Raw genomic sequence first — 15,058 nt, 5'->3', positions numbered from 1 at the left:
CTAAGGGTAGGAGGGCAGAAGGTGGAGGGAGATTTCCCCCTGTCCCTACAGAGCTGTCAGCCCAGCCTCGCTGACTCATTTTCAAATGAACTGCGACAATTCAAAACAAAAAGGAAAACAGGACTTGGTGAGGAAGTTAACAGTGGTTCAACATCTGCAGGAAACACATTTTTATTTCCACTTTAATATTTTTTATGCAATTTTTAAAGGTTGCTTTCCATTTACAGTTATTACAAAGTATTCTCCATGTTATGCAATACATCCTCGAGCCAGTCTTACACCCAGTAGTTTGTACCTCCCACTACCCCACCCCTCTACTGCCCCACCCTGCCCTCACCACTGGTAACCACTGGTTTGTTCTCTGTATTTGTGAGTCTCCTTCTTTGTTGTGTTCACTAGTTGTATTTAGATTACACATATAAGTGATATTATACAGTATTTGCCTTTGACTTATTTCACTTAGCATAATGCCCTCCAAGTCCATCCATGTTGCTGCAAATGGCATTGTTTCATTCTTTTTTATGGCTGAGTAGTATTCATATATATATACACCACGTCTTTGTATCTTTACCTGTTGGTGGACACTTAGGTTGCTTCCATCTCTTGGCAATTATAAATGCTGCTGCTGTGGACATTGGGGTGCCTGTATCTTTTCAAACTAGTAACAAAGATGTTTTCAAACCAAAAGCAGTGTGACTTGACTGATTTCACAGGAAAGGGGGCTTTCAAAGCAAGCGCCCTCTGCTACCATTGCCTTGACAGCAAGAAAAACCAAGGTTTGACCCTGAAAAATCTTTGCTGCTAAACCTGAGTCAGCAGACAGTCTGGTTGTGGGTTTAGGAAATTAACTTCCTTTGCTATAATAATTTTTTAAAGTCTTGGTATCTGTTAAAATAGATTTGCCTTAAGATCCCAGTACTTTTCATTCACTTAGCAGCTGTCTCACGTTCTCCTGCTCCAGATGTAAACGGCCCAGATGATTAGCGTTTGCATTCTTATCCAGACGGATACCTTTATCTTGAGATTGATGGGAGTGTCCCCAGGGCCACCTCCCATTAGCCCCAGCAACCTTCCATCCTGGCTGTCCCCACCGCCCCTATCTGCTCACACTTTGTTGTCCCTCTTGGGGTGAAGTGAGAGGGGAGGGGAGGGGCCTTGTTTATTGTAAAGCTTATCATGGACTCTTTTTTCAAGCCTCCAGTTTGCTCCTAGAGCCCAGTGAACACGAGTGCTTGGGTAACGTCACGTGGCGGACTCACCCGGGACGCTGCCCCTGTGGGGAGAGTGACAGACGGACAGATGGATCTCCCATGGGAGCAGGGCTCTCTCTGGGGGATCCAGGGTTTGCCCCTTTGTGTCCTGCTGGCATCAGCATTTCCAAGTTTGTGTATTCTGAGCTGTGGTGGTCCTGACCTTCCTCTTGGCTCCAGGCCTGAGGCTCACCTCAGTCTTCAAATCCTCAGCACACGTGCCAGGAACCTGCCCCAGGTCGCAGAACGAGTCCTCGATGAGGTGAAGGTGTGCTGAACTCCCTCACGTCCCCTTCACATATGGGCTCATTTATAGAGAACTGTCAGCTCCGATTCGTGATTTCTTCTCTTAGCAGGAAACTTGCAAGGAGGCACAGTTGTAATACAGTTGCCTGGTTACCAGAAACACTGGGATTTGATAGTGAGCAGTGGCTTTCAACTAAGAGTATCTTTGAGAAAATGTGCGTAAAAGAATTTAATGGCTATGCTAATTCACCTGTGTCTGCTGCCTTCCCTCGCCCCGTTTTCACTGTCGTCGTTTTCCGCGTATGGCCTGTGAGCTGGTGAGGAACTCCTCCAAGCTGTTGTGGTTGGCGTTCTCTTTCAGGGGTCTGATCGCTCCCCGACACGACCTGTAATTCTGGGAAGCCCCCCATAGGCTGAGTGGGTGCTGAAGATTCCTGGTTAAAGAGGATGGGGATGCAATGCTTGGCGGGGTGTCAGCGTGACCCAGCTCTCGGGAGGTGATGGCCACCCTATCCCTGTCTGCGTGTGGGGAACCAGTCACATCAGAGACTGGCTTATTCTTCTGCTGTACTCAGGACCAAAGCCCCTCAGCTCCTGGGCTCGGTCCCTGCCAGTACGATGGTCCAGAGCAACTGTGGCACCACTTGTCCAGGCTGCCTGGAGAGGTTGCTCAGAAGTGACGTCCCTGGCCTACGTCCAGCTCGGAAGACAGGGATCCTGCCGCGGTCAGGCTGGCCACAGACCTGGCCATGCACTTGGGCATCTTGTGCAAAGTGGGTCATGCCGTTCCCGTGATCCCAGATCACCGGGCAGTGTGTCAAGGGCTTTGCAGGGCCCCGTGCCTCTCCCGTTCCTTTAGAAAAGTACAAAAGAGGAAAGTTCAGCCCACAGGCCTATCGCTCAGCAAGTGCCCAGTCCACCCAATGCGGTGGGCCAGCCTGGCCAGAGGAGTTCGCTCGCTGAGACCTTTTGTCCTGTTCCTGTGCACAGCGGACAGGCGGCCAGGGAGCTGTGAAGGGGCGGGCACGGTGCTAGCAGGCAGGCTGCTCTGGGGATGCAGGGATGCAGATAGGTGGGGGTGCGGTTAAGAATGGTGCCGTGCCTGTCGGCCATGTGCCCTCTGCACTGTGGAACTGATTTCTGTGGACCACGGTGGGCAGGGAGGGAAGGACAGGCAGGCCTGTGGCCCTGGATCACTGCCCTCAGCCAGCAGTGCCCTCTCTCTCTGCTCTGCAGGTCACCTTCGTGGGGTGGCCTCCAACTACACTTTCCAAAGTAAATCTCCACTCTGATCTCTTCCTCTTTGACCTGCCTCAGCCTGGAATTTCGTTCCCTGCTGCATCCTTTGTGCCTCTGCGCCTGGCACGTGGTAGCACATGGTCAGCATGGGAGTGAATGAAAAGATGGATCCATGGTGTCAAGGGATCTGAATGTGCGGCCAGCTGGACAGTAGCATGGTGGTGCCGTGCTAAATAGATGAGGAAAGAAGCCGCTGGTGAAGGCGTCCCTTGGTCACCTGTGTAAAAACACCCCCCCCCCAAGGTTGTCCCAGGACGTGTCCAGTCATGGGCGTGGCAGGGGGAGCGACTGGGGAACGCATTTAACGTGGCCGAGTCCAGCCCAGAACCAGGCCTGTGATTCCCAGACCAGGACACTGCAGGTTAGGGGCCCAGTGTTCCACCTCGTTTCAACCAACATTTCAGGAATAAGGAGCAACTCTCTTTGAAAATTCTCACTGTTGGGATTTTCTGCACATGTTCTTTCAGAGAACATTGGGCCAGCTCCTTCACGTGTGCCGAGTTTGACCGTGAGAAGTTCTGCAGACCTAAGGGGAGAATTTTCAGGCTGGGAAGAGATGCCGGCAAAGAGCAGATGTGCCGTTACTGACAAGCCCCTCTCGCGTGTGCCTTCGTGGAGGAGGTGCTCCATCGGGGAGCGCGTGCTCCGTCAGTCCGCAGGGCCGCCGCTCAGGACGGGTTTGGATTCGGATCATTCGGGACAGGCGGCCGGTGGCAGACGTCTTCCGTGTCTCCCCACGCCGCACTCCTCGTCCCTTGGGAGCCCGCCTCTGGGTCTCGCCCGTTTGGACTGAAATTGTGCCTCACAGGTCACCCTGGCCGCTCTTCTGTTGCCGTGACATCAGCACCGTCATCTGTAACGACTGGCCCCCTACCCCCATTCCTGGGCTTCTTGGTTTTCTAAGTCCCCTGATGGTTTTCTAGGTCCCCCACGTGCATGCCACAGGTCTGTCCTGTCGTTTCTGGACATGCCTTTTCTTGTGCTTCTGGCTTTTCTGCAGCATCCTCCCTACACAGAAACCAAAACCGGTTCCAGGCCCCTGAAAGGGCTCTTAGTTACAGATTTGAGTGATGCCCTCCCTGCTCTGTCAGATGTGCCCCGGGCGTTAGAGCCAGGGCACTTGCTGTTTGGCGGGACTTTCACAGCCTGCCTGGTGTTACACGTGTATGCACGGCTTGTTCATGCCACATTGCACATCCTCTCATTGGCAGCCTGGGTTGGTTTTGGTGTTCAGCATCTGCCTCTCCCCTCTTGTGAACGTCCAGTCTGCTCCAGGTCTCCAGGTGTGCCCCTGTGTCTTTCCCTATTCCACTGTCCTTTGTACACAGTAAGGTATTTAATTAGTACGTTCACATCAGCCTTGTCTTTCTTACTGAGATAACGTCTCCTGCTGACAAGCTCCTGTCTCCTGAGATGTCTTTCCACCTTCGGCTGCTGTCCCTCCAGGGGTGTTAGGACCTGCAGTGGGCGTTGCGGGCTCACTGGTGGCGTTTGGTGGGCAAGGACGCGTGGCCGGCCGGCAGTGCCACTGTGGAGGAGAGGCCGCGGCGGACACACAGTAGGAGACTTTTACGGGAGGGCTTGCTGCATGCTGGACGCTGCTCTGAGGACCTTGGCTGCACTAGACCATTTGCTCTTCCTAACAGCTGTAGAGGCATTTTATTATTTCCTCCGTGTCACGGGCAGGAGGTCCAAATAACTTGTCTACAAATAGCTCAGTTTGGGGAATTCAGGTCTTTTGCTTCCTTAGGTAGGTTTATTCCTAGGTATTTTGTTCTTTTTGGTGTGATGATAAATACGATTGTTTCCTTAATTTCTCCTTCTGCTATTTCATTGTTAAGTATACAGAAATGCAACAGATTTCTATATATTAATTTCATATTCATGGGTTTTATCAATGAAATTAGGCAAAGGATACATACACTATAGTGTGACAGGCCAAAGAGAGAGGTAGCATTAAATTATAACTGCCTAGTTAATTAAACCAATTTTGCCTTTGCCCTTAGAAAGTGGTTATAAGAGGAATGACCAAGAAAGTTGAAAACATATGCCTCCTAACTTTAATATAGAAAATCTAGCCAATATGCCATGAAAAGATGCTAAGCTACCCTGTAAATACAAATCTTAAATGGGGGGAAAATGTAGGGAGTTATAAAATCTTAGGAGGTGGAGATAGTCTATCAGTGCTTGTATATCCATCTTCAGTAAAATAAGCAAGCGGTATATACACTACTCAGTTGTAAGTGTTTTTCCAGCTTTTTTTTTCTTGTGGTTACCACAGAATATATTTCACATCACAGCTCAGTACATCATACTTAGAAGATACAGTAACACTAACACTGAAGGTTCACGAAACAGTGTATCTTCATTCTCACCGAGGGCTCAGCTCTCTTATTATGACCAGTTTGTTATTTTGAATGAGGAATTGACTTGATCATCTGTTCACGGGTCGTGATCCACAATGGTCAACACACCCATTTGGTGTGACTTCTTTTGTGCTCAAGAGAGAGAAATCTCTGAAATTTACACCCTAAGAAATGGTACCAGTGGGTTCCTTCTAAAAGTGGGGCTGAGGGGTTGTGTTGGAGCCAAGTGATGAGCTTTTCTCACTTCCTCTTTTCATTTTAACTGTTGGGATTTTTTTCCTGTGGACGTGAAGAGCTTTAAGACAGTGCTTGGTCAGAGCACCCAGCAGAGGACACCGCCTTCTCCCCCCAACCCGCGTGCCTGTCTGCCGGCTCCCCACCCCCTGCGCCACCCCCGCTCCCCCTTCACCCAGTCCTCCCCTCCTCCCCGCCGAGACCGCATCTTCACCGGGAGAGCTGTTACGGAACTGAGAAAAGCAGCACAGAGAACTGGTGCTTCATTTATGAAGTGAATTCACAGGATGGTGTCTTTCGTCTGGATTTTCAAATTAGAACTAGCACATAACTCTTGTGAGTTTAAAAAAAAAAATTTAACACAAGGAACTTAAACCTCATCTAGAGCATATTCTTTGCGAAGCGTTTGTTCTTGTTCTATGAAAAAGTACTTTATAAGAAGCATTTTGAGTAGAGATTAATCCATGTTTCTTTTTTCTTAATAGGTTTGAAAATGGAACACTTTGACGCTTCACTTAGTACCTACTTCAAGGCATGGCTAGGCACCCGAGGTAAGGTGGTCTGGGGTTCTGCTTACTCTCCCCTCTCCCTTCCCCCGCTCCTTGTTACAGGCACTTGTAAATATTGCATGAAGAGATTCTAAAAAACATCAGCGTTTCCTGTGATTAAACTGATGCTTTGTCCTGGACACCAGGGGCTTGGAGTCCCCTGAGGTCGTGACCTGGTGCAGGGTACCCTGGCTGCCGGAGCAGAGACCTGGGCGCTTTGACCCTCTGCGGACTTGAGCGGGAGATGAGATGTGCAGCTTGTAACCGGGGAGTGGTCTCGCCACGCTTGGTGCCACGTCTCCCTCCATTCTTGTGACTCTCCAGCTGAAATGGCTTTTCACAGTGCGGCACTGCAGGAGGAGTGAAAACCCTTCCCTTTTTACGATTTTAAGGGCTTTCTCACGTCCTCCCGTGCTGTGGCACCTCGGTGTGTAAATGTGTACACCCGGGCTCGCTCCTTGTCCTGCTCTTCCTCTTTTATTATCTTGTAGGAAGCAAGTCAGCTTCACACAACACCTGCTTCTAGTGTCATCTAACGTCTTATCTGTAAAGAAGGAACTTTTAGGCTCATAGAACGAGTCATTGGGAAACTGCAAGAGGCTTTTAAACAGATAAAGAGGTTCTCAGTTTGACTCATGATTTTTAAAATAGAAAAGGAAGCAATAGAAGGAACTTCATCTGTTAGTACAGCAGAGATGAAATCAGGCTGATACCATCTGTGCTGATAGCGAGGATGTGGAGAGAGTCTCACTTGCGGTAAACTCTCTGGGGGGCAGTGGTGTTTTCTGTTGAAATTAAAATGCCCTCAGCAGAGTGAGGACCGTCCTTCGCAGCAGTGCTTGTCAAAACTGGAATCACTCTAGATGCCCATCAGTAGGGGACAGGTTAGCGTCCAGCCCGTGGAAAGGAACAAGCCAGATCTATCTGCGCCTGTGTTGGGAGGATGCCTTCTTGTAGTTTTATGGGAGCACCCCCCCTCCAAAAAAATCAAATTTTGAAAGGCTGAAACAATAGTAAAATTACTAGGTTACGTTACAAGCTCTGGGTTATTTCAGGGACTCAGTGATGTTACCCAGGGACCCATCTTCTCATTTCCTACTCCGCATACCTCAGTGAGCAGCTGCATCCTTGGGAGAGGTTCCCCCACCTTTCGTGGTTGCAGGCTGCCTGCTGCCACTCCAGGCTGCACCTCCAGAGGCAGGGAAAGAGATCAGATCGTTTGCATGATTTTAACCGCACAAACTGACACCTCCTCAGAGCTCAGGGGTGCCTGAGTTGGAACCAGTCACCAGGGTGTGGGGTGAGGGCTCAACAATCGGCCAGATCCCCAAGGAGTTACCACCTGGGTTGGGGCCAGCCACCCAGGAGGTACTTGGAGCCTTGGTGACACGGAAAAGTGGAGATTTGTTATAAAATTTTAAAAAGCAAGGTGCAAAACAGCTTTCAGTAAAAGTAAATGGGAGGTTTCTGTGTGTGCGCTGTGTTTGTGACACATACGTGTGTGCACACAAACGTATGGAACAGTCTGATGTTAGCTGCTAAGCAGGAACTTGTTTTCTCAGAACTGACAGCTTAAGGCCCAGAGCTGAGAATAGAAGGTGTTGAGAATCGTTCAGCAGGGCAGCCCCTTCCCTGAAGGGCTTCTGAGAAGCACAGTTCAGCAGAGCCGACAGTAACCACCTCCAGCATCCCTGCATCACTTGTGGGGTGGGGGTGGGGGGGCGTCTCCCTCTGAAGCTGATGGAAGATACACTGACAGGGGGTGGGGAATTTAGAGCGTCTGCAAGAAAGGAGACTGATGGTGGTTCCCCCAGGGGTCCTGTGTGCTCCCTCACCTTTGCTTGTCCTATAAGGTCAAGGGAAGGAGCGCTAGAGAGAGAAGCAAGATGGTCCGGCCGGGAGGTCAAGGAGGGGCGAAGACTGTCCCCTCTTGGCTGCTTCTGCTTAGAAGGTGGGATGGAACCCGCAGGTGCCTCGGCGCTCCTTGGGGGTGGGTGGGGCTCAGGGGGGTAGATAGGTGGAGGGGCTACAGGTTTGGGGGCTCCCCATAGCAGGATGCAGAGGTGGCTTCCTGGGATCAGCCAGTGGATAGAGTCAAATCTTGCAGGGGACAAGTGACACCTGGGGGATCTGGCTGCCAGGGAGTTCGCCCCCATCCCAGGGAGGGCTGTCAGGATGCCGCCAGCAGCTTCTTAGAACTGATTTCCCTTTTACTCCTTCCTGCCTAAGAAAGGAGAGGGGGGCAGAGGAGCCTCCCTCCCACACCAGGAATTTTCTGGAATCCATGTAGGTCTCCTCGCTTAAGTCGATAACTGCTGCTTCACAACCTCCCTTTAAAAAAAAAGTCATTGTCTCCTCTTCTGGTGACCACGGCACTCACTGCCTGTGGGACTGGGGACCGTCACTGAGCTGGCCGAGGGCACGTTTTCTGAGTCCACACCTGCTGGCAGACCTGCTGACCCTTGGCAGCGACGGAGGACTCTGGCGCCCAGAGACAGTGTGTCGGGGTTTCATTGTCCCATGCATAATTCAGCCAGCCTGGTTAATAAGTCCAGTTAATGGAAACATTAGCTTTCTCCTTGTTTTCTTGAAGAGTCTTTGGAAAGGATTTTTAAAAATTATTTTACTTAGCAAAACCCATGACTGACAGGCACGTTGTCACGTGAACCAACGCTTCACCCGGACGCTGTGTGTCAAAGACTCACATGTCCTCTTCTTTGCTTTGTTGGCTTAGGAACGTCAGTGTTAGGTGACTTGTAAAATTGTGGTTAGAGACATTTTTTGTTTTTAAACGTTTGAAAGACATTCTGGTTATTTTTATATCTACGTTATTACTCATGAAATGTTGTTCTTTTACTGTGTCCCAGATCCCAGGGTAAAAGGATGGTTTCTCCTGGACAATTACATCCCGACTTTGGTCTGCTCCATCCTGTACTTGCTGATTGTATGGCTGGGACCAAAATACATGAAGATGAGGCAGCCGTTCTCTTGCCGGGGGATTCTGGTGGTGTACAACCTCGGACTCACGCTGCTGTCTCTTTATATGTTCTGTGAGGTAGGTCAGAGGTCGGCGCGGCCCCCTCTCCCTGGAAGGTACTGGTCTTGCTGCCCTGAATTGGGCTCCTAAGGGAAGAAGGGCAGAGGTGGGGGGGTGGGTGGCGGGACCGAGGAGGGCTGGTACAGGAATGTGTTCCGAGGATGTCTTAAGATCGATTTTTCAAAATGCCAGAGTTATTTGTACAAATGCGCCTTCTGGAATATCTAAAATAGAAGCCTTGGCTATTGATTCTTTCATTATTTATGTTTTGTGTTATACTCAGACTTAAAATAAATGCTTCAGAAATACTCTTATGCAGGCAAAATACAGAGTGGAAAACGAACAGAACGTGAAACCCAGCCCTGTGAGCGTTTTGTTATTCAGCATTTAATAAATGCCTGGTTCTTGTTTGGAAGCTGATGGAGGGAGGAGGTGGGCGGTGCGTGAGTTGGGTGTGTTTGGGTAAGTCAGCCTCCCTTCCTGATCAGATCGCTGCAAACAGCCGCAATCCGAAAGGTTAGTTTTTAAAAGCTAAGTAGAGTGGATAGTGGGGTCTAGGTTGAGGGTTTGCATGGTCTGTGTAAGTTCAGGTCGGATTAGTTCTCTTATATAGCAGAGATGTGGAAAAACAAATCGGATGATCTCAGAGGCTTAAATAAGAGTGAAAGACACACCGGAGCCAACGCCTCCCTATTTGACAATCTAGTAAATGAGCCTTTAAAGCTAGAAGGGGAGGGAGCTCTCTCCCCTGGAAAGCACGATTTGTGTACGTTTTTAGGGGCAGAACTGCACCGTTGAGGTTTGCAACACAAAACTGTTGCTGAATCTCTGGGGTGAATTCAGCCCCATGTGACCACTGTCACGTACTCCTGCTTAGATCTTTAACCTTTCAGTGTGGTTTTAATTCTCCAAGGCTTCGTAAAGGAGAAGGGGAGAAATTACTACGCATCTGAAAATGAATCCCCCATCAGCCCAGGGCGGTGACAGGGGTCTCCCGGCTGCATGTGGGTGGGTGGGTGGCTGCAGGAGCCAGAGGAGGACCCACAGCTTTGGGAGATCCGGGTCTGGTTCGGAAGCCCAGGGAGAGATTTCTGACTGGGGTGGTAGATAGATGCTCCTGTCACAGCTTTTATGCCTGACGTTCTGTGAAATGCTTACAGCTCCTTTTCTGCTTTTTTTCTCCCTGCCGTGTTCTAGAGCGAAGGCAGTTTAATTAGCCTCCCAGACGGATATCACAAGGCTGGTGCCCAGGACTGGGCCCGGCACCGAGCTCATCTCCGTGTTCCAGGGACAAAGCCACAGCCAGCTGTCAGGTCTCAGGGTGAACTATTCGCTTTCCCGTAATCGATTAACAGTAGAGCCATTTTGTTAAGAAGGCTTTGTAGAGTTTATTTATCACACGTAGCAGTATTCTAGAGAAGGCATATTTAAGACTGTTAAATCTCATAGAACTTAAGTATCTGCCTTAATGTGTTTCTCCAGCCCTAGAGATACAATGACAACTTCGGGGTCGACCTCTCTCAAGCAGGTAATTCCCTGTAAAGAGGGGAAGACAAGTGCTGTGTAAATGGCTGCTCCCTGCACGTGAGTGAGTCTGGGGGGTCCTGAAAGCACTGTCATCGGAAGTACAGATTTTCCCCCGACAGCTTGGCGAGAGCATTACAAAACACGGAGCAGTGTCTAAGCCCTGAATATAGAGATTCGGGCAATACACAGAGGAGGAAAATAACCGTTTTAAGCCACAATTCAACGTGCGTAGAGAAGTCATAGATAAGGTGGCAGTAATTCCTTAAATCAAGTTTATAAAAATAACACCCAGATCAGATATTCCTGAGTTGAAAATAAACCCAACTACCCACCTGAGTTGATATTTGTGTTTGATTTTGTCTGATTCTTCTTTTTTTTTCCCCCTATACTTACTTAAGCCCATCTGTAGTACTCATATTTTTGGTCAGCTTTTAAATTTCATTTTGACTACTGGTTTCTCTCTCTCTCTCTCTTTTTTTTTTTTTTTTTTTTTCCCCGCTTAGCATTTATATTCCAGTGAATACTGCAGGGCCCAGCTGGGCCCCTCATTTCAGAGGAATGCCCCGAGGGTTGAAGCCACTGCCTGAGGTCACACCACTGGTGTGGTCACACTGTTAGCCTCTATTTATCCTCCTGCTTATCTGCCTATTTGGGTCTATAAGAAATTTAAAAAAATAAACATGTAGCCATTGATATTTTTGTTTATTTAACCCTGTGGTATGAATTCAGAGCCGCCTTGGCAAAGTTCTAGGCTGATGCAAATGAAATGAACTGTTGCTTAAAGACGACAAGGAAGAATCTTGGAAGAGGGAGATAAAAAGGAAACTGAAAGGGGAATCACTGAAGCTTTAAAATGGCCAGAAGGAAAATAACCAAAGGACTGTCTCAAAACTGTGAGACTGAGTTTAGGATGTAGAAAGAATGTGGACTTGTTCCTGGCTTCTGCGTTGGGTAGAAAGAAAATTAAAAGGAGAGGCATGGCCTGACTTCTGATTGCCTCGGGAACTTGTCCTTTATTTCAGGGAAGAAAATCGTAGCTCCTTGAATAGACGCGTATTTGAACAGTGGTACGTCTTAGGTTAGAAGGAGAGGACTTTAGGGCAAGCCTTTTAGCTTTTACTTGTTAAATTAGGTGTCATGTAGGATCAGTCAGTGGAGACGGCTCAAGGACTAAAATGCCCAGACACAGAAGAGAAACAACTTAGTCTGCGTTCATTCCTCAGTTTTGTAACTGTTTTCATAGCCAACATAAAAATCTTGTGTACCTTTTTACCCCCCAAGATCTAAGGCTTATTTCATCTCAGTGGAAGCCCCCCCAATTTTTTTTTCAAACTATCCATATCTTTCCCTTTGTCCCCGAGATTGAGAACCCTCATCTCCCCGATGCCAGATGGTGGCTTTTTCCTCATTTTGCATGAGGAAAATAGGGCTGGACTCCAGGTTCCCCTGGCCGTCCCGGTAATATGACTCCTTAGTTAACACATCACTCAGGCACCTGCTCTGTCCTGACAAGCAGCCTTTTTGGTGTGTCCTGCCCCTCTCCTGACCTCTGGACTCCTGTCACCTTAAGCAGCGAGGATCTGATTGCTTGGCTTGTCACAGTCCAAAGGGCAGTGTCCTGCACTGACCCCCTGGTCTGTGCACGGATGCCAGGGCTCCTCTCACCCCAATCCTGGTTCTCCCTTAGAAACTGCTTCCTTTAGACCTAAGCCTGCCTTGGTTTGACAGTGCCTGTCTTCGTTTCTGAGGACCCAGCTCAAGGTCAGCTCCTCTGTGACATCGTGATGGCACCAAGTGGGAGCAGTGACCCCAGCCTCTCCTTCGCTCTGAGAGTTTACACAGTTTCATTAATTCAGGAAAGTGCTCAGGCATCATCTCCTCCTCCTCCATCGGCTCCGTCTGAGGCTCCTGTTAGACGTGTGTTGGACTCTCACCCTCTGCACAGTCCTCTCACATTTTCTGCATCTTTACGCCCGCCTTCCAAGCTCCTCTGATTCACTCGTACTTTCAGTTGTGTCTGATGTGCTGTTCCATCCATTTTTGGTTTTACTTTACATCTTTTATTTCTGAAAGTTCCCTGCTTGACCTTTTTTCATCCCATAACAAGGAATTGTTAGGTTTTTTCCCTCCATAGCTTGGATATGACCGTGACCTCAAACTTAACCATTTGCTGTATTGCTTTTAAAAATATTCTTTCAAAAGTTTTCTTTTAGCTGTGTCTGTGAGGTCGTGCCTCTGGGAATAATTATTATAGCTATGTTAAATTTCTTTATCTCTTTAAAAACAAAACCAGAATGGTTTTTTGGGTATGAGCATCCCAAACTAGTGTTGCTGGGGTCATCTCAGATAACTGTGTCCTCCCCAAATAAAGAGTTTTTCAAAAGGACTTGAGTGTAAGCTCACTTCCTCTTTCTGAGTTATTTTTTCTGGGGGAAACCTCACCTTATAGTTAGGCATCAGCAACGTTGGAGGGTTTTGTTTTGGCGCTTCACGTAGCATTTCTGCATTAACAGTGGGGGAGCGGCTTCTGCTTTTCTTCAGTTCACAGCTTTGCTAGAACCACAAGTCAGTAGTTTTTTTGTTTGAATTTTCTTTTAAAGATTTCCGATGCTGCTTTATTGGGAAGATGAAAGAAATGGGGCATTTGATGGGAAGGGCGTTTTGCTTCGGCTTTCTGCCCTTTGTGGAGTTGGTGCCGTCGATCCGGCCCCCCCCCCCCCCCCCCCGTCCCCCTGTCCCCCCGGGCACCTGACTGCGCTGCCTCCCGGCTCTGGCTTTGAAGGTCCTCGATGGAGATGCAGAGCAGCTGCTCTGGAAACATCATATTCTAAACAGTCTCGTTGTTTTTCTTTCCCTTCAGGCTTTCCTAAAATAGCTATGTTATTGTGGGAAAATAAGATTTGGAAAAAACACTTAAAAGACCTGGCCAGTCATAATTGGCCAGTTTTATTAAAAAAAAATGCTTACGTGTACCAAAAAATACTTTGAAAAAGACCATCAGGACTGTTCTGCTGGACCCCACTGAGCAGAGGTGCAGAGAAGTTGAAACCCTGGTGAGACTGATACTTGGAAGAGAGGCCTGACCATTACCTAAAACGCCTGTCACTCTTAGTTCCTGCACAACTGAAATTCCCTGCTCAGAAGGAAGCTTCTCTCAGAGACTGGAAACACTGCCTGGGTTACTTACCTGTCCGTGCACCTGGCATCGCCCTGAGAGAAGGACTTAGCCCAGCCCGCCCTCCCCACAGCCACACACCCAGGGGACATGGAGGGGATGCCTTCCAGTGCAGAGGGGGCCTTTGGCATTGGTCTGGAGCCACACCTGACTTGCCTGCATTGACCTACAGACCTTGGTAACCTTGGCCTCGCTGCTGGTATGACCCAGAACCACTCTGCAAATCCTCAGTCAGGAAGGAAGCTGGAGAGCCCTCTTGAAATTTTGCAGGGGATGCTCTGGGGGACTTCTGTATACAGTAGGAGCAACACCACTGCACACCTAGTCAGGAGCCTTCACATGTTGGAGCAGAAAGAGCAGATGTTTGGCTGGAATCATAGCAAAGACACACATAGGGCCTTCTGTGTGCCGAGTATGGAGCTAACTCACTCAGTGTTCATCGAACTGTTCCTGCCGCCTTCTGCAGAGGCAGAGCTCCGGGGGGACCCGAAGTTCAAGTCAGTGCTTCAGCCCGCTGTGCTCACGGCCTTAGAACACTGAGTCTCAGCGTGGGTTCTCTCTGCCAGCCACCAGCACCCCCCAAAACATAAAATGAGCATTTCTCCTGGGGTACGTGGAAGCAACCTACCAGAAAGCACTTCTCAGGAGACTGAAGAGTGAGAGGAGAGTCCTGCCAGCCTCAGAGGGAAGGGCCGCAGGGTGCAGGGAAGAATGCCGGACATGCCTGTTGCAGGTTGGGCTGAGGACAAGCTGTTTCCTTGTGCTTTGTTCTGAAGGCTTCTCTAGGGTCTGGAGCCTGTCCTTACAACTTAGGAGTAAATGACGCAGGAGTGTTGCGTTCAGCCATAACCCAGGGGTGTTCCTGGTCTTAAGGGGGAAAAACACTTTTGGAGGTCACGGGTATGAAGTTATCGTAATGAGCATCCTTACGCTCTGGACATAAAAGATCTGAAATTCAAACCCAGGTGCTCGGACTGGACCCTGTTCCACAAGGGCGCTGCCAGGATGGGCCAGCTAACCCATGGAGGGGCTGTCGATTTTGGCATAGCTGATGGTTCATTTCAAACCAAACATCTGCTGAAGATACAAGTGCAGTGGAAGGCCTACTTTTTCATAGACTTGTTCGTGGGTAGAGTATCTCCATCGAGCTCTTCCTGAGGATTCAACACCGGACAGAGAAGGTCAGAGGAGCCTGGAAATGCCATTGGAGATTGCACGTGGACCGAGGGTTGGCATTCCTGGGTGCTGGTCCCAGCGGTGCCACCAGGAAGCTGTGTGACTTTGGACCACCTGTAGCACTGCTCATCTCTGTTTCCTTATTAAAAACATGAACTTGTCCCAGACCTAAAAGCTACGCATTTGGAGATTGACACAGG

At 49.1% G+C, this 15,058-nt stretch overlaps 1 protein-coding gene across 2 annotated transcripts in view; it reads left to right on the top strand.

The window, feature by feature from the left end:
- Positions 1 to 15,058, top strand: part of ELOVL5 (ELOVL fatty acid elongase 5) — a 59,342-nt gene that overhangs the window by 30,688 nt on the left and 13,596 nt on the right. For both annotated transcript variants that reach the window (XM_032463280.1, XM_032463281.1), the window contains exons 2-3: positions 5,881 to 5,946; positions 8,811 to 8,998. In XM_032463280.1, the coding sequence (XP_032319171.1) occupies positions 5,889 to 5,946; positions 8,811 to 8,998 (246 nt within the window). In that variant the 5' untranslated portion in view covers positions 5,881 to 5,888. The remainder of the gene's footprint in view (positions 1 to 5,880; positions 5,947 to 8,810; positions 8,999 to 15,058) is intronic.

This window comes from Camelus ferus, chromosome 20, assembly GCF_009834535.1.
Source record: "Camelus ferus isolate YT-003-E chromosome 20, BCGSAC_Cfer_1.0, whole genome shotgun sequence".
Lineage (NCBI taxonomy): Eukaryota > Metazoa > Chordata > Mammalia > Artiodactyla > Camelidae > Camelus > Camelus ferus.
The sequence above is the reverse complement of the archived record's forward strand: the minus strand, read 5'-3'. Positions and strand labels throughout refer to the sequence as shown.